The sequence below is a fragment of the Trichoderma camerunense genome (genome assembly GCF_050948025.1).
Source record: "Trichoderma camerunense strain CBS 138272 chromosome Unknown V8C40scaffold_15, whole genome shotgun sequence".
Classification (NCBI taxonomy): domain Eukaryota; kingdom Fungi; phylum Ascomycota; class Sordariomycetes; order Hypocreales; family Hypocreaceae; genus Trichoderma; species Trichoderma camerunense.
In genome coordinates, this window is record NW_028145355.1 from 129,544 (window position 1) to 147,999 (window position 18,456).

Here is an 18,456-nt window from a genome sequence, read left to right on the forward strand (position 1 = left end):
ACGGAGGTAGGTAAACTTGCATGAATGCACACCAATCGCAAGGAGCATAATCCGATTCCGCTGCATACTAGCGAAGCCACACAATCCCGTACTCCGCAGTTAAATCTCTGACCTGCGTCCTTTACGTTAGCATAGAGAAGAAGAACTGTCCACAACCCAAATGAATAATGGCGTTAGAGAACGCAATTTATAACAAAGCCGCAGAGTGCTTGAATATTTTCAATGATTGTATTGAGTCAATGACATCGACGCCATGGCCGTAAGACTAGCTTGACCGATTCAACCTTTGGGCTGCTCACGGCGGCATCTTTGGAAGTTATGAGAAACGTACTTCCATGGACTGGCGCCTACGCGAGCGACCAGAGCTGGTGGACATGATACTGCAACTTCTGGCTCTACTGCATGAGTATCTCTCTGGTAATACCCACTTTTTGACCGGTGACCTCTCATTTTGCCGTAGTAATGCTTGATAGCAATCTGTACCTTGGCCGATCCTATTGCCGGAAGGGCTATTGCGGCTGTAGAAGATACGAGCAGCCAGACTCAACTGCCCTCATCTCACGCATCAACATCAGCTAGCTCGTCAGAATGTTCATTTGGTCAGGCTCCCGAGACATCGCCTGTAGTTGCGGACCCAATTGACACAATGCGAGAGAAGGTGGAGCAGGCGCTTTCGGAACTTTTCAGAATTTCTGCTGCCATCCGCTCTGCTGGGATGAGTTACAGACATACTAAAGCCGCAAACTTCGTTGAATGGCAGGATGGCGTGAATTTAACACAAAAATTCAGAGAAGGCATAGAGTTGTTGCTGCGATACAAGAAGCCTTCCCCTATCGACTACATGGTGAAACGGCTAATCGAAACTGTTTGTTTACGGCAACGAGAACTAGCATACTCCCGCCGCAAGAGGGTGGGCCGGGGTGGAAAAGAAGCCAAAGAAGAGTCCTTCAAGTCCCACAGTTTAGCAAGCCTGCCGCCGCGATCTACGGCTGGGTACTCGCGACAAGGCGGCTCTGGTTCAACCCCGTCCAGGCTGGCTCATACGGCTATAGGTAGGTGCATTACGCGGAAAGACAGCACAGCATGATGCAGTCCAGTCAACAGTATACACCGCCACATACGTGCCTACAACGGTTTTTCCTCAGACAAAGCCTGTGAAGAGCTTAATGATACGACCGCAGTGGTCTACTATAGACGATTCTCTCACTAATCTTCCGCTGCCACCAGAAGTGGGCGAAAATTTGGAGTTTGAATGCCCCCATTGTGGAATTCCACTCGCAAGGGCAATATTCCAAGGACCTGCCTGGAGGTATGACTTAATTTACTCTTTTATTGGCCTCATAATTTCGAACGTCTTCCGTAACTGACCCTCCTTAGAAATCACGTTCTGGAGGACCTCCGGCCATATGTTTGCATTTTGCCAGACTGTAAAACACCACATGCTTTATACAGGAACAGTGATTCATGGATCAGTCACATGCAGACGAAGCATAAAGTCTCAAAATGGAAATGCGTCTCATCGTGTCAGTCAAATATGCGGACCTTCCAGACGGAAGCAGAATTCTTAACCCATACCGAGAATGAACACAAAGAAGATTTTACAACCGAAGAAATGCTCGAGCTGGCAAATATCGGAAGATACGAGATAAATCGCGAGGTTGGGGCTGATATTTTGCTACAGTGCCCAATTTGCACAATATTGTTCGAAGACCGTGATTTTTTGACCGTGTACAGTCACATCGCCGAAGAGCTTGCGGAATACGCCTGGATATCTCTTCCAGAGTCCCCACATGCCGATATAAATATAGATGTGTCCCAGAAAGCTTCTTCAAAGTCTGCAAGCGTCGACGATGGCGGGATCGGCCAGAGGTGTGAAAGCGAGATCGAGGCCGACAAGATGTTTCCATGGTCATTGTGGGACTTTGATAACCCAGAAACAAGAGGCGATCTTATTCAACATGATGCTGACCTCAAGCTCATCCCAGACCTAAGTGATGTCGATATTACAGTGCTGGCTGAAATCCGATCGGATATTCGCAACGCACGGCAGGAACGCTTGCGACAGGAGCCTGATCCTAGTCAGAATTTACTGAGAAAATACGGAGACGAAATAAACCCAGAAGAAGACGAAGATATGATTATTCTTCCCGAAGGCCAATCGTGGTATGATGAAGCCGCTAGCAACTTGCTGGAACCCCAGGAATTGGACCAGCCACAAGCCGTGGAAGACCGACTGGCCACCCCTCCTCTGGAGTATAATATTGAATGGCGAAATTTTCATATCATCAATCGGAAATTGGTATGGGGAAGGAAAGATAAACCTAATCTTGACGAATATGAGGATGTGCGCCTTTCGACTAAAGGTCTGACACGACAATTAAAATTCGGGGTTCTGAACAATCGAAATCACGAAGCTACTTCTTCCTCTGGGGAAGTCAAAGCAGAATGGGTCAAAGAGAAACGCGACACAATTTACGAAAATAGAAAATCCGGCTACACCGTGAGCGTCGAGAGGCTTCTCTGGGTAGATGGTAATGAAGGTTGTCCTCTAGAAGGCGAGAGCACAATATCTGATCGGGAAATGACTCTAGTGGTTCTCAAAATTGTGATTGCCTCTCATAGCCCAAATGTCAAATTCAGTTCTATGAAGGCTTCCTTGATGTTTGAAGGTGCGGATAACAAGCGGCACCACGGCTTGAATGAACCACAAGTCGAAGCCTGGGCACCATTTCACTCGGCGGAGAGATGGGTTGCCCGAATGCCTTACGAAAAGGGAATAGAAGTGAATATCGGACCTGGTTCCGCTGGTGTCAATGCTTCTGTTGGGCGGGAAAAAACTAAAAGCAAGGCTTGGGATCAGACCTTCTTCACTGAAGGGCGCTCAAACCCCGAGATTAGCCCTGTGACTGGCTGCCGCAATGGAGTTACGTGGGTTTTTGAGCAGAAAGGCTTGGAAAATAGCGGCATATTGCAGGAAATCTGTGTGGCGGTGCTAATCTCAAGAGCTTCATTAGAGCCTTACCACGTTCGGCTTCAAATTGATACACGACTTGGCGCCCTAGAAGACCTCAAGAACAAAACAAGACAGTTTTTTGGGCTTAATCCAAACATGGCCAAGCCATTTTTGGTTTCGCCAGGGAAGAATGTCGTGTGTAACTTTGAGGGCAACGACATCATTAAGAGTATTGACTTGAAGAACCTGGGGAGACTGAGGGACCAAGGGGACAGCTCTAGACTGAACGTGGAATTGGGCAATTATTACAAGATTGAAACTTCAACACCATTGTAGAAGGCATCAGAGACACAAGAAGAACGCGAAGAGAAGCCGCTAGGATTGGAAATGGGAATTGGCTACCATCGAAAAAACATGACTCAGCCATCTTCATGATACTTAGATCTCGGAGAGTAGCTCCAAGATTCTCACTTCATGTAATAATACTGCAATCTAGTACAAGACTTGATAGATATACAATGAGACTCGCGGGTACGGGCCGACCAGCATGACTATCTTCAACAACGAACTGCATGGCATTCCGTCTAATACCAACCATCTACTGGATCTTATAACTAGCTCATAACAGCTAGCTACAACCTACAAGAGACACTTGAACTCAGCGAGAAGAATGATGTACGGCCACTTCTCTCGCTTTGGCATCAAGCTTGATGAAGTTGACTTTATCCACTGATGAGGAATTAGTACCGATTGTCTTTTTTGAATACTTTACGATATGTAGCCTTGGCATTTCATATTCTATTATCCAGCCATTGTAGATCACAGGGGGCAGCGAATCAACATATAACAATAACATCCAAAGCGTGAGCTTGATGGTGAGCTTGCACGCACGAACATTAATCTCAGAGAACATAATCTGGCGCCGCTGTACACAAAGGGACGATGTAGACAAAGGAACGATGCTGATAAAGGAATTATACAAAGAAAAAGTAACAAAAATCAGTAATTCCGCACTTTAAAGAATCAGTCTGCGTCACTCAGCATATATCCTGTACCGGCCGACCAGGATAGCTATTATTGATACCAGAATGGTTGACATTCGGCCTGATACCGACAGCATAGGGGATCTTACAATTGACCGACAACAATTAGACACCCATCACATTAAAGAACGGCACGAACACTGTAGCAGACGGCCGATCGATGAAACTCTGTGGTCTCGTATTAAGAAAAGACGATCTCGTATTAAGAAAAGACGATCTCGTGTCAAGAAAAGACGATCTCGTATCAGGAAAAGACTATCTTTGGTGAGCAATGACGATCCTTCAAGTCGCCGATTCCTAGCGTCCGACGCGCATGCATCCAGATGGCCAGAATAATAGGCTCCATCGATCCATGTTGTGTCTTCTATATTGCTAGAGTGTCATCAAGGAGATCCGGAATCACTCCTGCGAGAGTTGCAGAGGTAGGTTACTCCCCCTTCCACGCCTTGGTGCGCTTTATTTCTGTTGTTGGCTTTATTAACTTATACACAAGGCAATACGAGGGGCGATATCAAAAGGTGTTGACGTTATCTCCATGAGCTTCGGCCTCGGCGAAACAACAGACGAGCTTGAGGATGCTTGCTGTGAAGCAACCAAACGCGGCATTGCCATGCTCTGCAGTGCTCATGTTGAAGGCATAAATTTGACACATGCCTACCCAGCAGGCTTTTACGGGACAATCCCCATTATCGCCTGTGACGAGTCTGGGATAACGCCTCTTGGAAATAATAATCTGGGTAACGAGTTTGCGGTCAATGTCCCGGCGGGGATCGCTCCGGTTCTCAACTGTAGCGAAAATATATCAGAAAGCTCCGTGGCCACAGCTATCGCGGCTGGAATCAGCTCACTAATTTTATCTTGCCATCAGCTGGCGCACAAGGGAGAGGAGAATTTTGAACAGAAGGGCTGCCAAACCATGCTTGTGAGGTATTACTTGAAGAAGATGGCTGGAGATGAGTCCAACTTTGTTCAGCTTGGAAGATTTGTTAGAATTGACTGCTATGTCAACGAAGAGAGGAATATAGATATACAGGCTATTCTTCAAACATTCTTCAGAGGCCAGCATGGGATTTCCTCCAGAGACCCGGATTGATGTCGACAGACGTTGAAAGACATTCTACTAGTTGACAATAGAGTTGACTATGGAGTAGAAAATGCATCAAGGCCCATTTCTAGCGAGGTAGGGCTAGATAGGCTTTCACTAGAGCAGCTGTCATGTATAACATATTGTTTATAAGTGGTCTCGCCATGATTCATTTGTTTTTTTGAGAGTTTAAACACCACCAGCTATTCAAAAGAACTAACCAACTGGAACCCATTTTATTTTATTTTATTCTGTTATATTTTAGTTTAGTTTAGTTTATCCTTCAATTTATCCTGAATCATCCATCTCTGTTTCTGCTTGTGGTACGTAATAACTCGCCGCAGCCAAGGAATCTTCGGCATCCCGCGGACTCCGGGACATCCGGAACCTTGACAAGTATCTTTCCTCACAAGATGTATGCAAGAGTACATGCTGCTGCTATCCGCAGCATCCATCAACCTGGCTGCAGATGAGTCGCATTCCACCTGCATCCTGTGGTCGACCAACTCAGGCAACAAGAGATGCAAGACATGATCTATTTTCTGATACACAATTGCGCGTCCGGCACTTGGTAAGGCTTAGTTTGTTGAATTTGGATGGCAGTTGTTGAGGTACAGCCACTAACACCGCCGGCAGTAAATGAACCTGGTAAAAGATGCTGCTGTAGAATCCGCCTTACCTCTTTCTTTTCATCCTTTCACTCAACTCACATGAGAATGAGCGAATCAATTTCTTCTGGGAACAAGAATCGAAACTCATCTCAATTCATCATAAATTAAAACACCGCAGTACATATAGCACCCATCCATTATATAATTGCAACCACCATATCCTTTCGCTCGTCCGCATTAGCTCAAGAGCAAAAAAACATCCGATACAATGCAGAACCTCGCGCCGTCCGCGGCCGCCGACGATCCAACCGCCCGGAGAGCTGTAAGTGCCGGTATCTGAGTGTCGCCTGTGGATCTGGCTTGATGCGCATATCTAGCCGCGATGATGGGCTGCTGCTGGATGGGGTGATGAGATTGATTGAGTACTGACGATGGCCTTTGTCGGCGTGAATGGTAGTGCGATCAGTGTCGTCTACGAAAGGTGAGTGTCGATCAAATTCGTGTCACTCTCTGCCATGATATTTCACTCTTCGATTGGATCAATAAGTTAATGGTTCTTTTTAAGATTCGCTGTGATAAAGATTGGCCGTGTTCCAATTGCAGAACAGCAAAGCGGAGTTGCACATCAACCGGTGCTGGACAGAGGCCAAAGGAACCTCGACAGCGAGTCCTCATCTCATCTCAATAGTGAGTCTCATCCAACAATGAGTGTTGCTCATCTCATGTCACCTCTTATCTCATATTATTACCTTTCCTGGCCTCTTCACTTCAAAACGACATGGCTAACATACACCAAGCGAGAGAAAGATTGATCAGATAGAAGCCCGCCTCGGCAACATCGAAGCCCTCCTCAAAAACATCTCGTCCTCCACCTCCACAGACGCCTCCAAATTCATCCACACCCCCCAGACAGACATCACCATTCCGACCGCCGCCTCAAACGCCGACTATGACAGCTCCGACGAGGAGTCTGTCCTGGGCGGCGACTCGGGCCTGACCGTGCACACGACCTTTGCGAGCGAGTTCCTCGAGCGCGCCGTCAAGAGGGGGCCCCTGCGGCCTCTCAACCCCAAGATGGAGACGGCTCTCGCCAATCTCAGCCAGCTTGTCGAGATGCAGAAGCACCGCTCAATAAGCCATGGACCTCGATTCCCTCTGCAGAAGCCAGTGCCGCCGGGGGGAGTGAGCAAGTTGCCAATGCCTCCGCTGGCCACGGTAGTCTCCCTCTTAAAGCACGTCAAAGGTATGAGAAAGAGTTTACAAATCTTTTAATATTCAACATGAAAAAGGCGTGTATAATCTGACCTCCAACCAGCCGCTCCTCCCACCTTCTTCACCATCCTGTGCACCCTCGTCGGTATCAAGGAGTTTGCAGAGCTGTGCAAGACCGTCTACTTCCCCACGGAAGACATCTCGGACGCCACCTTTGCCGTGGTCAACGCCATGCTGTACAACCTCTTTGTCGAGCAGCACTCGCTGGACAAGGAGGGCGTGTTGCGCGAAGAGTACAACTCGTACGTGGCCATCTGCAAGTCGAATCTCGAGACGACGCTGGCCAACTTTCCGCTGTTTCTGTCGCCAAAGATTGAGAATGTGCAAGCTCTGCTGCTTGGGGTGAGATTGCTTTGCTTTTCTCCTGTCTAGCCATTGATGAGTAGAGTAACTGATATTGTTTGATTGATATAGTGCCTTTATGCTATTGACGTCTCCAGGCCCTCGGTAGCGTGGCATCTCATCACAATGGCCGCCTGGCTGTGTCAAGCAGGCGGCTACCACCGCACAGAATCGCTGAGAAACGACCCTCCAGTGGTCGCACAGCAAAAGAAGGTCATCTTCTGGCACGTGTATACCTTGGACAAGGGCTTGGGCCTTAGACTTGGACGGGCATCCACGATAGCGGAATGCGACATTGATATCAAACGCGAGTTTGAAGTCAACGGCTTCGACCATCTCACATCCACCACGTTCCCAACTTTATGGGTCAAGATTAGCAGCCTGCAGAGCCGAATCTACGAACAACTGTAAGAGACCTTTTCACATATGAGCCCCTTGATCGCCTGCTGTGGCCTTCTTTTCTGCCTTTTCTCTTTGTTTGTAGATAGGATTCGATAACTGATGGCTGTTCGTAACTTGCAGATACAGTCCAGTCGCTCTGGCAAGCCCACAAGCAGACTTGGTCCAACGAGCAAAACTCCTGGCCGCGGAATGCAGTCGGCTGGAGATTGAGACGGATGAGACGCGTGAAAAGGTACACAGGTTGCTCAAGTCGATAGGAACCTCGGATGTCGTCGACGTCTTTATAAAAGGCGACGAGGTCCAGTTCTACGTGACCAAGACGCTAATCTACCGCGTCATACCGGCACCGGAAGGCTCCATTACCCGATTCTGCGACGAATGCTTAGACGCGGCCCGTCATGCCATGAAGACGCATCATGAGTGTGTTCAATTCATGGACATTAGCACGTACATGCGGTCCATGTACATTCATTGGTAAGGAAGACAGCAATTCTGAACCCACCATTTCCTTTCCCTTCCCTTTCTACCAACCAAATGCTGATCATCATTTTGTCCCATCTCTAGGAACCTCCTGTTGACACCGTTTGCTCCATTCTTTGTCTTGTTTTGCTATGTCATTGAGACTTCTTCATTTGCAGACCTCAAGGTTCTCCAGGACTTTGTGGATTCCCTCGAGGGCGGGAGGGGACTTTCAGAGCCCATTGACAAGTTATACCGACTCTGCCGGGTCATGTGCGATATCGCCACGCTCTATGTCGAAGCCAAGGCCCAGCAGCAGCAGGACGAAAGCTCGATAGGGGATGAGTTTGAGATGTACTTGAGTCAGCTGGGCTTCATCCCCAACGAGGATCAACCAATGGCCAACGCCAACACCAACGACCCGGGGGTGCCGGTTCAGGGCAACGGCCAGGTGGCACAGCTTGCGGATTGGTTTTTCGGCAGCCGGAACATGATTAGTCTCCTAGAGGAGGACTTGTCGCAGATAGACTCGCAGAAGTGGATGCAGTCCGACATGTAGGGTTCTGGACTTGGGCTGAGGCATATGAGGTGGCATTTATAATAGCCAGCGTGATAATAGTAATAATACCCTGGAATATCCAACAGTGGCATTCAGCCACGGAATCAATGTAATATCCTGTGTCTTGGGCGAGTCAATCAGTGGGAAATCTTGGGTCATAGACTTCGTATCCCTCATCTTCCGTATCGCTCTCCACGAGGGAACCTTTGTAGAGGCCCGTCTTTTCTGTATCCATGAGCGCACGAGCGGCTTGATTCGCTGGTTTGCGGGACGCATCGGTCACTGCTGGTTGCGAAGCAGCAACAGTCGACGTCGACGCCTCTGCCGGAGCAAAAGCACTCTTGAAGCCAGTCTTTTTGAAGCCGCCTTTTTTGAAACCTCCTCCGCCGCCGCCGCCTGCAGAGGATGGCGCTTCCTGGTTATTCAGCTTGATGCTGACCATGCCGTCTGCCTTGGCCTCGGCCTTCCTCGCCTTTGCGCCTGCGTTGGGATCGCGCACCATGGCCTTCATGTCTTTGAGGCGCTGCTTGTGGCTGTGATCGTAGCTGCTGAGATGGGCCTCATAGTCGTTCATGCGGGAGTAGCCTTTGGAGCAGAGGTTGCAGTAGAAGGATTTCTGGGCCTCTTTCGCCGAGCTGGTTTGCGCGGGAGGAAGGGTTTGGTGTCTCTGGAGATGGACGCGTTAGTTTGACGATGCTGAGTATTTGTCGAAGGATGAGAGATACGTACTGGAGGCATTTTGAATGACTTGGAGATACAATCTAAGAATAGAGCAGTATCCAATTGTGCTGTGCGAGTGACGGAGCTTTGCGATGCTCTGACGTGAAGCTCGCGATAACGATTCCACGATACGATACGCAACAATTGAATTGAATTGGAGGATATCGGAAGATCGGAGAAAAAAGGCCGAGGGAGCTATGGTGGGGCTGATGATGGGCGGCTATCCAATCCTGGACCTGGATTAGACCGATTGCGGAGTAGCTTTGAGTACTTTTTGGGTACCCTAATACTGGCGATAAAGCAGTGATATTCTAGGTACCTGATAAGTGCTCTACTGCGATTGATTCCCCCCCGGTACGTTTGATATGGCAGGGCTGTTAGTGGCCAGCTTCATCAATAGCGGGAGACTTCCCGGCAGCCGTCGCTTAAGCTGCTTTACCGAGTCCTTCCCAAGGCGGACAAGGCATACTTCAATGATAGATGGCTAACTAGCTAACAATAACGCTCTTTAGCTTTGACTGGACAGTGAAATTCATAATGCATGATAAATCACACGATTCATCTCGCTACAGTGGTGGCTCATGTAAGGGAGAATACCGCGATAGGATGTTTCGTAAAACGTCTTGGCCCTAGGGCAGGTGGTGTGTATCAAGGTAGGACTCGGTACTCGGGCATGTAATTTGGCACCTAGTCGTACGTGTTCCAACCTACATACACATCAAGCACATGTATGAAGCGCATATGTGATGCGGAATAGATGAAAGCGTCCTGTACGAAAGACGCTGCTAGAGCTAAAAGGGTATGATGCTGTTGGGCGTTGGCAAATAGGACGTCTCGAACATGGTGGTTGAGACAGTTGTCTCTTGGCCAATGTGCCATTGCGGAACATACGCGCTCCAATCGATGCCGCAACGGTTGGGATTGGTGGCTTCCCAGAAGGAAAATGGAAAAAGAGAAAAGAGTTTGAAACAAAACGAGCGAACGGGCGTTTCTTTTCTTTTTGCATAAAACTTGTGTGTCGTCGTTGTCTCAGCATTTATACCGGGCGGGTGTGGGCTGCACTCAAACCATTTCTTGTTTGGGCATAGAGGGGCCCCCCCACAGCTGTGTGGTCTTTTGCTATTGGGCAGCCTTCTTTTTTCTTTTTTCTCCCCAACATACCCAGCCGGTGGTTTGATGCTCGTACGGACATGCATGTCTCACCCGGGTATTTTCGTTTTTATCTCGGAATCTTTTGATACCCGAAGACAAAGGTGAAAACTATTCAAAAATTGAGAAACCTCATCCTTGAATCAGATACAAAGCAAGAAAGGAAAAGAGAAGAAGGGGAAGAGCTCGGCAATCGCCATGGACGACGACTCAGACGCCGAGAGCCCGCGAGGCTGGCGAGAGCGGAGGAACTCGACTCTGACGGCCATTTCTCTCCTCCAGCTGGATCCTGCGCCCATGGACTCAGACCCGGACACACCGACAGAAGAAAAGAGGCCAATCGACTCTCTGGATGCAGAACGCACCATGGAAGGCAGTGCGGGCAGCATCAAGACTGGCTCGACTATGGCGCCGGGGTTGAGTGGCAGTGGCCGAGGCGCCATCTATTACTGTTCGTTTCTCTCTTTTTTTTCTTTTCTTTTTTTTCTGTCGTCCCTGGATGATCCCTGAACTGATTGCCGCCTTTATTCTTATTTTTATCTCGTTTTAACCCATTGCGTTTTCCCCGTGGTTTTATCCAGTTTCAGCTGCATTGCAACCCTGTCTGAGTCGAAAGTGTGTGTGTGGTTCCTTTTTTATGCTGACCGGTTGTGACTTTGATGTTTTTTATCAAAATATAGTGAGCCGAATGCAGAGATATTCTAGCTATGCCGTGTCGGTATTCACCACCATGCACCTTGCCAATGTGTCCCTCATTCCCGCGGTTACACGAAGCGTGGCTGGCTCGGAGACTTACCTGCTTATGGCCCGAGAACTCTACCAGACTCCCATCACGGAGCCGTTGCTGGTTGGCCTGCCGGTTCTGATGCACATTGGCTCTGGCATTGCGTTGCGTCTTCTGAGGAGGTCCCAGAACATTAAGAGATATGGCGGGTCAACGCCGGGCATGTACGCCATGATGCGTTCGTCTACTGCTAACCCTCGGCCGTCAGTTCAGCTCTGGCCACCGCTCAGCTGGATCTCTTGGTCTGGATACGTCTTCTCTGCCTTCTGGGGGGCCCACGTCGTGATGAACCGAGTCTTGCCACTAGTAGTGGAGGGCGACAGCTCCAACATTGGCCTAGCCTACGTCTCTCACGGCTTCGCGAGGCACCCTATTATTGCAGCTACCGCCTACAGGGGCTTGATTGGAATAGGGTGCGCCCATATGGTCTGGGGACTGGCCAAGTGGTTCGGGATTGCCCCGTCGACAAAGGGCTGGTGGGGAAGCGAAGCAGTCACGGTTGATAAGAAGACGAAGCGGCAACGCAGACGCCAGTGGCTGGGAGTTCAGGCCGCAGTAGTGGCAGCAGCTGCATTGTGGGCGGTGGGAGGACTCGAGGTTGTTGCAAAGGCTGGGCCGTCGGATGGATGGGTTGGAAAGCTATACGACGATCTCTTTGCCAGAGTCCAGCTGTGACGATCGAGGTTGTGTCAGCGACTTGGGTGGGGGGGCTTGTTTGACCCATGACATGACATGACACCGGATTTATGATGAATATACACGAATTTACGAGCACACAAGTAGCCTCTCTCGACCTGAGCCATGCGCATGAGACATCAATTCGAAATATGAGCCGCGAAGCACGGGACTGTGCAGATGATCTACGCTAGGAGAATGAGAAGTTTATCCGGGGATTTATGGAGCCTCGGAAAGCAATAAGCGGCCGGGGAATTATTTTTTCTTTTCCCATCTACGGTTTGATATTTGCCGTGTCTGAGGATAAAGACGAGATGGAGGGGACATGAAAGGAGGTGTGAGGGGGGGAGGGGGAGATACGAGTCCATGAGAGAGAATGAGGGGGGAACGAGAGTCCTTGCAGTATGCTGAGAGGCTAGATTCACGATAGAATACATACGAGTAGTAAAATATGCAGTCAAAAAGAGCTGAACTTTTACCACCCCAGGAAACGGAGTGAGGGCCGAGACTACGTAGCCACTAGGGAAGGGGGTGGTTTGATGAGTTGTTTTGCGGCTTGCATATATTAAACAAAAGCGGTATGATGAAAGGGCTTTCTTCCTGTTGGTCTCTCTTTGCTTTTTTTTTTGGTCTGCATTTGGCATGCATCTTGCACTTTGAATCACCGCTTGGGCTGTGGCGATCTATTGGTTCTGGCATCCGCGGCTGATACAAGCGTACCTGCAGGCGACTCTTTTCAGAAGTGACTTGTCGCAGGGAGGGCAGCCGGCCAAAAAGCCACGGCCGAGCTATGACTTACTAGGTACTTAGTAGGTAGGAGTAGAAGAGAGTAAAAAAGGGAGGGGGACGCTTAAACGGTTTGTTGGCGTTTAGGAAACTTGGCGTGAATTACAAATCCAGAGGCGAATTGGGAAGCGAAAAGAAAAAAAAGGAAAAAGGAAAGAAACCGTGATGGTGGTTGATTTGGTGTTTCTACTGACTGGAGGGGGCCTGATACTAAGATAGCGGCTAGTGGGTACACGTACTTCTTTGCAGAGGGCGCCATACTGGGGGTACATGTGCTGGATGGATTGCCGGGGGTGGTGGGGGAACAGATGGAACAGATGGAGCTCAACTGGCAGCCCAGCAAGGCATCCAATCCATCCATCAGTGCAAAATCCGTGCTAAGCTTCTGTCTAGCTCCGGTGCCTATTAGTGGCTGAAAGGTGCAGTTGCGCAGTGATTGGACAGCGGCTGGGACTGGACAAGGTCTAGGTACGGAGATATTTTATGAGTGAGTACATGGATGACCTGTATGTGTCTTGGGGAGGAGTTGAAGTTGATACATACAGGTACATGACTTGACTCCATAGATGCATGCATGTACCTAGGCAAATCAAAGCAGAGCAAAGCAAAAGGGAAAACAAGCACAGGGCAAGACAGAGAAGGGGAAAACAAGACCAGACACCAGACTGGACCTACCTGGACGCGTCAGGGCCGTCCGCAGGCCCGAACGGATGCAAACCGCTACGGTAGCACTGGAGGAGCGTCTTTGGGGGGAGCCACTATATAAGACCGGCAGGGACCCGGAAGCCAGCGTGCCACGGGGGGAATGAATGGAAGCTCAAGCTCTGGACTCGGGCCTCGACAAACCAGCTTCGGGGCATTTTGGCAGCAAACCTCAGCGCTATTCTATCCCGTCAGTTGTCACCTCCAATCTCCCGTCACTATCATCCATATCATATCTCCGTTTTCCATCATCATAAACCTCCTCCTCAACCTCCATCACAATTCCCACGTGCGTTTGTCGCCCGCAACTCCACAATCTCCGTGTCTCTCCCTCCCTTGACAGCCGTTTTTTTCTTTCTTTTCACTGCATCATCCTTACGCCTTTTATTTAGAGTTCCTCGCTGTTCTCTCTTCTCCCTCACATACCCGCATCATCACCCTTTTTCTGCACTGCTCCACTGCATTTGATACCTGCATGCCCGTGACGACGCTGCAAATCGCTGGACCAGAGGGCAGAGACGCCCCGAGATTGAAACCCGGGGAGAAGAAGCGATACTGCCGCTGACAGCATTTGCTTTGCTTGTCCTCCATTGCTTTCTTTTATACCACCATCTTCACTGCTGCTTGCTCTTCTTCTTCATCTTCCCCTGTTTGGACAGCCGGGCGCTGCTTATACTAATCAGCCCGCGCAAACACACACACGCACCACCCATCATTGATATTGATTACATCAATACATACACACACACGCAAAGATGATGGCCATCAGAAGCATGAAGAAGAGAAAAGCGTCGTACAGCGACCATGGCAACAGCCGCCAGCCAGACGGCTCTTCTGCCACCTCTCCTGCCACCCATTCCCATTCCCATTCCCACTCCCTCAACGACGCCTCGGCCAAGCGGCTGCGTCTCACCAAACCCGTCGACGTGGAGCTCACGACGCCTTCGTACGACGTGACCCGCGATGTGTCGGACGAGCTGCTGCTGCGCATCTTCTCCTACGTCGACGAGAAGACGCTGCTGGCCGCCGCGCCCGTGTCGCGCCAGTTCTACAGAGTCGCCTCGGATCCCCAGCTGTGGCGCTCCCACTACTACCGCAGGTTCATTCTGCCGCGCGCCAACCGCATCCCGGGCCTCAAGGGCAAGAATCCGGCTCGGGAACAGGGCCAGTCATCAACGCAAACACAAGCACAAACACAAACACAAACGTCTGCGGGGGCCAATTCCAACGCCGAACAGGGCAGCTCCAGCTCCAGCTTCAACTCCAGCTCCAATCCCGGCTCGTCGATATTGGCCCCCACGGCCGTTGATGCCGTTGATGCTGAGCCCGTCAAGCTCCCCTTCAAACCCGTTGACCCGGCCGACAAGTCCAGCCACCCGACGGACCTCGTCGACTGGAAGCAGCAGTACCGTCTGCGACACAACTGGGCGCGCGGTCTCTGCGAGGTGCGCCAGGTCCAAGTCAACCCTAATTTCTCTCTGACTCCCATCCTGGAGCGTCGGACCTTGGTCAAGGTTGTCAATGGCCTCGCCGTCACCGTCGACCTGCAAGCAGGGCTCCGGGCCTGGGACTTGCGCACGCAGCTCTCCATTGCGCAAACAACCACCGAGACCCACGATGGCATCCACCTCGTGCCCACGGCGCTGGCTTTGGACGGCCAGAAGCTTGATTTGGGCACCTTGGACATCATGTTGGGTTTCAACGATGGCACTTTTGGCATCTGGCGCCTGACGGTCAATGAGGGCCGGCTGGCCGTCTTGTATCGCCAGGACAAAAGCTACGTGGGCAGACTCACGTCGGTCGCATACTCATATCCGTATGCTCTGACGGCTGCTGAATTAGGATTCATCACCCTATACACCTTTGAGACGCCCGCCCCAGAGCCGGAGCAGATGTCCACTGCTGGTCCGAGTCATCGCGATGGTGACACGGGTTATCTGAGCGACGGTGAATTGTCTACACTACAAGTGGGAGGCCAAGTAGACAAGAGCGCAGACCTCTCCAACCCATTTGTGCTGTCGTCGCTCAAGTCCGACTACTCGCGACAGCCGCTGGTCTTGTCTCTCCGCCAGCTCAAGAACTCGGCTGTTGCCTCCATTGCCTACTCGTTCGACACTGTCGGCGGCTGGGCCATTGGCATTCAAAACTTTGACATCCGGCCTTCGGGCAGCTCCAAGCCAGATGTCATCACGTCTCGCGTTGCCTACACCCTACCTACTGAGACGGGTGCATTGGTCACCACTGCTTCGTACCGGCCAAAGTGCCCTACATGCTCCAACTTTCCCGACTTGTACATGGATGATGACGAGGGCGGGCCAACCAAGCTCTGCTACAGCCACCCCTACCTGCTCGCGACCATGCACGACAACACTCTTGTGTTGTTTGTTGTTACTGCGACGGAAAAGTCCCTTGTCATTTCCAATGCTACGAGGCTCTATGGCCACACCTCGGGCATCGCCGATGCCGACGTAACCCCAGAAGGCAGAGCTGTTAGTGTCAGCCAGCGTGGTGACGAGATTCGAGTTTGGGATCTCGAGGGACGCCAAAGCGACGTGAGCGTCGAAGTAAGGCCTAGAGAAGGCAGAGACTACAGCGATGCTGATGACGAGGACGATTTCTCAGACGAAATAGAGCATAGGCGAAACTGGGTTGGGACTGACGACCATAGAGTCACAGTCCTGAGAGAAACGTCTGACGGCGCAGAGAGCTTGGTCACTTATGATTTCACTTGATTGTCCAGCCATTCAAAGGCGGACAAATGTCACGAACGGTTTACATCTGCCAAGGTGTCGTGTAGGATTGGGATACAGGAATTGGGAAAGCGAAAAGATTATTGATTTGGAACTTTTTGGCAGGCGGCTCACATTTGGATATTACACGTGCGGATTTCTGACAAAACGTTTGACCAGTTTGTTTGCTTGCTGCCTAGGGACAGGATTAAAAAGAAGGTATACATTGCGATGCGATGGGACAGGCGCTGGAAGGATATATATAATATGGGTGTTTTGGACATTTCTTTTCTTTATTATGGTCTGAGGTATTCTATATTACTGCTATCGAGATTGCATACTTTTTCTTTGTCTTAATACATTTTAATTCATTTTATGCATTGTTCAGTATACCTACCCTTGGATATATCCTTAGTCTATAAACTGTAGCCACCATGGCCCGGAATCATCGTAAGCGTAGCTTTGGTCTCGCCTCACCTTGACCGAGGTCTACCCAAAGGGCGAGCGGAATGCTACTCAGCCGTATGTTCCTTGTCATGCTCCAATACCACTCTATACCCCTGATAACCGACATGACTGTGAAACAGAATCCTATGGAAGTAATCAAAGCATCGACGTGAAAAGGCAGTGGGCGTCTACGAGACTTAACTGGCAGGGCTATGAAAGAGGGGTCGAGATGGAAGGATTCACAGCAAAGTAGGTACTGGGGAAGCAGGATGTTTGTTACATGCATGCCTGCTCTTTTGTTTTTATTGCACTTATTTTGAATGTGTGTGTGTGTGGAATTGCTTTTTCGTTCTGGATGTGGTCTGTTCTTAATGTAAGTGAGACGTGGGTATGTGGTTTATTTATAGATTTCATTTACATGAGACCGGATGCTGCTGGGATCGTGGGTATCGTGGTGCGATAGCCGTAGCTGACATTTTGTGTATTTTTTTTTTTCGTTCCTGTTTGCTTTGTGTTTGTAGGAATAACTACTATACATACTATACAGGTAATCATTGCATAATGTCGTATGAGACTCCGGGTGCAAGAGCACAAAATACAATTTCATCAACAGAACTCCAGAATCAGCATCTCATCTTTTTCTTAGAACCTCTCCGAAGCAACCTCATCCGCCTTCACGGGCTCTACTCCTTCCGCCCCAGCCAAGCTCTCACCAACCTTGCCCCTCGTGCCCTTCTCCACGCCCTCGGGCAAATCCCACCCATGCTCTCTCACGGGATCGCTCTTGTTGACATTCGCAGCAATGGCTCCTAATCCCGCTCCCGCTTCCTTATGGCCGTGTGGATGCTCTCGCGTGCCGGTGTGCTTCTTGCCCGGCAATTGTGAGGCGACTTCCCGGCCTTCGAGACCTTGCATGGGACGACCGTAGCTGTTGCTTACGTCTTTTGATGTGGCGCCGGGGAAGTCGAGGGGGTCTGATCGGCCAGAGGCGTCGACTTCGGGATTGTTGGCTTGGCCTGGGATTTCGGAAATGGGGTTGGAGCGGAAGGATGATTCGGGGGGAGCGGTTCCTGGAGGGAATGTCTCAAGGTGGGATTCTGGGAGGCGGTCGTTACCGACTTTGATTCCGGGTTGATGCTGCAAGATCAATTGGTTAGCAATTAATATATTCTATTGTATAGAGTTTGTGATGAAGATATAAGTGTGCAAATGTGAGGATGGGACTTACTCCTCCTTTCATCATGGGTTCGGACGGAGGCTTGCGAGCGTGGAATTCGCCAGAGTAATGCGCAGGGTGTTCAGACATAGTGAATTATTTTTCTTTTCTCTTTCAAGTGTCTTTTTCGTGTAGTTGTAATTGGAAAAAACTTGCAAGATGAATTGAATGAAGATACTTGCAATCATTGCGATCCAGCCATATATATAATTGTCGATATCGTATCTATGAGCTCATAGAAGGCGACCGTTGTCAGCGGATTACATCATGCTTGCTCCACTGGCGGTGGATAGATGGCTTGCTGTTCAGTCTGATTTTCTTGGACATGATGAATCGATAATATCATTCTTTCGAAATCGATAGAGATATCTTATGCGTTGGAATGAAGATCATGAGTCGGAAGTGGCGAAAGTGGAGAACCGTTGAGAACGGCGAGGGAAGTTGTCGTCAACCATGTGAAGGGGCGGAGAAATACACCAAAATGAACAGAAATCTCTGATTCATTCACTGACATTCAATGCTT

General features: G+C 49.8%; 7 protein-coding genes across 7 annotated transcripts; 5 read left to right on the forward strand and 2 right to left on the reverse strand.

Annotated features, from left to right (window-relative positions):
• Positions 1-167: 167 nt before the first annotated feature.
• On the forward strand, positions 168-3,289 carry V8C40DRAFT_276341 (uncharacterized protein; the record flags this gene model as incomplete). Its single annotated transcript, XM_083220824.1, has 7 exons — positions 168-259; positions 317-417; positions 474-1,052; positions 1,093-1,309; positions 1,378-2,928; positions 2,962-3,148; positions 3,182-3,289. 7 exons carry the CDS (start codon positions 168-170, stop codon positions 3,287-3,289), a joined length of 2,835 nt encoding a protein of 944 aa, XP_083070399.1.
• A 971-nt stretch (positions 3,290-4,260) lies between these two features.
• Positions 4,261-5,332, forward strand: V8C40DRAFT_251615 (uncharacterized protein). The gene is made up of 3 exons (XM_083217225.1): positions 4,261-4,843; positions 4,912-4,969; positions 5,028-5,332. Exons 1-2 carry the CDS (start codon positions 4,532-4,534, stop codon positions 4,951-4,953), a joined length of 354 nt encoding a protein of 117 aa, XP_083070400.1. The 5' UTR covers positions 4,261-4,531; the 3' UTR covers positions 4,954-4,969; positions 5,028-5,332.
• A 239-nt stretch (positions 5,333-5,571) lies between these two features.
• V8C40DRAFT_251620 (Zn(II)2Cys6 transcription factor) lies at positions 5,572-8,811 on the forward strand. Its single transcript, XM_083217226.1, has 9 exons — positions 5,572-5,651; positions 5,717-6,013; positions 6,149-6,172; positions 6,257-6,378; positions 6,489-6,934; positions 7,007-7,305; positions 7,378-7,712; positions 7,828-8,181; positions 8,272-8,811. Exons 2-9 carry the CDS (start codon positions 5,960-5,962, stop codon positions 8,723-8,725), a joined length of 2,088 nt encoding a protein of 695 aa, XP_083070401.1. The 5' UTR covers positions 5,572-5,651; positions 5,717-5,959; the 3' UTR covers positions 8,726-8,811.
• V8C40DRAFT_63674 (C2H2-type zinc finger protein) lies at positions 8,792-9,596 on the reverse strand. The gene is made up of 2 exons (XM_083223222.1): positions 9,455-9,596; positions 8,792-9,392 (listed from the first exon to the last, which is right to left on the reverse strand). Exons 1-2 carry the CDS (start codon positions 9,461-9,463, stop codon positions 8,859-8,861), a joined length of 543 nt encoding a protein of 180 aa, XP_083070402.1. The 5' UTR covers positions 9,464-9,596; the 3' UTR covers positions 8,792-8,858.
• An 855-nt stretch (positions 9,597-10,451) lies between these two features.
• On the forward strand, positions 10,452-12,396 carry V8C40DRAFT_251623 (MCP1 family protein). Its single transcript, XM_083217227.1, has 2 exons — positions 10,452-11,045; positions 11,275-12,396. Exons 1-2 carry the CDS (start codon positions 10,793-10,795, stop codon positions 12,051-12,053), a joined length of 1,032 nt encoding a protein of 343 aa, XP_083070403.1. The 5' UTR covers positions 10,452-10,792; the 3' UTR covers positions 12,054-12,396.
• A 1,162-nt stretch (positions 12,397-13,558) lies between these two features.
• On the forward strand, positions 13,559-16,646 carry V8C40DRAFT_251625 (uncharacterized protein). Its single transcript, XM_083217228.1, has one exon. It carries the CDS (start codon positions 14,297-14,299, stop codon positions 16,271-16,273), a length of 1,977 nt encoding a protein of 658 aa, XP_083070404.1. The 5' UTR covers positions 13,559-14,296; the 3' UTR covers positions 16,274-16,646.
• Positions 16,647-17,224: 578 nt separating this feature from the next.
• On the reverse strand, positions 17,225-18,244 carry V8C40DRAFT_281109 (uncharacterized protein). The gene is made up of 2 exons (XM_083221530.1): positions 17,946-18,244; positions 17,225-17,854 (listed from the first exon to the last, which is right to left on the reverse strand). The coding sequence occupies exons 1-2, from the start codon at positions 18,021-18,023 to the stop codon at positions 17,360-17,362; spliced, it is 573 nt and encodes a 190-aa protein (XP_083070405.1). The 5' UTR covers positions 18,024-18,244; the 3' UTR covers positions 17,225-17,359.
• Positions 18,245-18,456: the final 212 nt, after the last annotated feature.

What these genes read in the sequence shown, in the direction of transcription:
- V8C40DRAFT_281109 (XM_083221530.1), bottom strand. Translation starts at nt 18,023, where the DNA reads ATGTCTGAACACCCTGCGCATTACTCTGGCGAATTCCACGCTCGCAAG. An exon ending in AACCCATGATGAAAGGAGGA is followed by an intron (nt 17,855 to 17,945) that starts GTAAGTCCCATC and finishes TTGATCTTGCAG; the next exon opens with CATCAACCCGGAATCAAAGT.
- V8C40DRAFT_251615 (XM_083217225.1), top strand. Translation starts at nt 4,532, where the DNA reads ATGAGCTTCGGCCTCGGCGAAACAACAGACGAGCTTGAGGATGCTTGC. An exon ending in TCGCGGCTGGAATCAGCTCA is followed by an intron (nt 4,844 to 4,911) that starts CTAATTTTATCT and finishes GGGCTGCCAAAC; the next exon opens with CATGCTTGTGAGGTATTACT.
- V8C40DRAFT_251620 (XM_083217226.1), top strand. Translation starts at nt 5,960, where the DNA reads ATGCAGAACCTCGCGCCGTCCGCGGCCGCCGACGATCCAACCGCCCGG. An exon ending in ATCAGTGTCGTCTACGAAAG is followed by an intron (nt 6,173 to 6,256) that starts GTGAGTGTCGAT and finishes GTTCTTTTTAAG; the next exon opens with ATTCGCTGTGATAAAGATTG. An exon ending in CGGTCCATGTACATTCATTG is followed by an intron (nt 8,182 to 8,271) that starts GTAAGGAAGACA and finishes TCCCATCTCTAG; the next exon opens with GAACCTCCTGTTGACACCGT.
- V8C40DRAFT_251625 (XM_083217228.1), top strand. Translation starts at nt 14,297, where the DNA reads ATGATGGCCATCAGAAGCATGAAGAAGAGAAAAGCGTCGTACAGCGAC.
- V8C40DRAFT_251623 (XM_083217227.1), top strand. Translation starts at nt 10,793, where the DNA reads ATGGACGACGACTCAGACGCCGAGAGCCCGCGAGGCTGGCGAGAGCGG. An exon ending in CCGAGGCGCCATCTATTACT is followed by an intron (nt 11,046 to 11,274) that starts GTTCGTTTCTCT and finishes ATCAAAATATAG; the next exon opens with TGAGCCGAATGCAGAGATAT.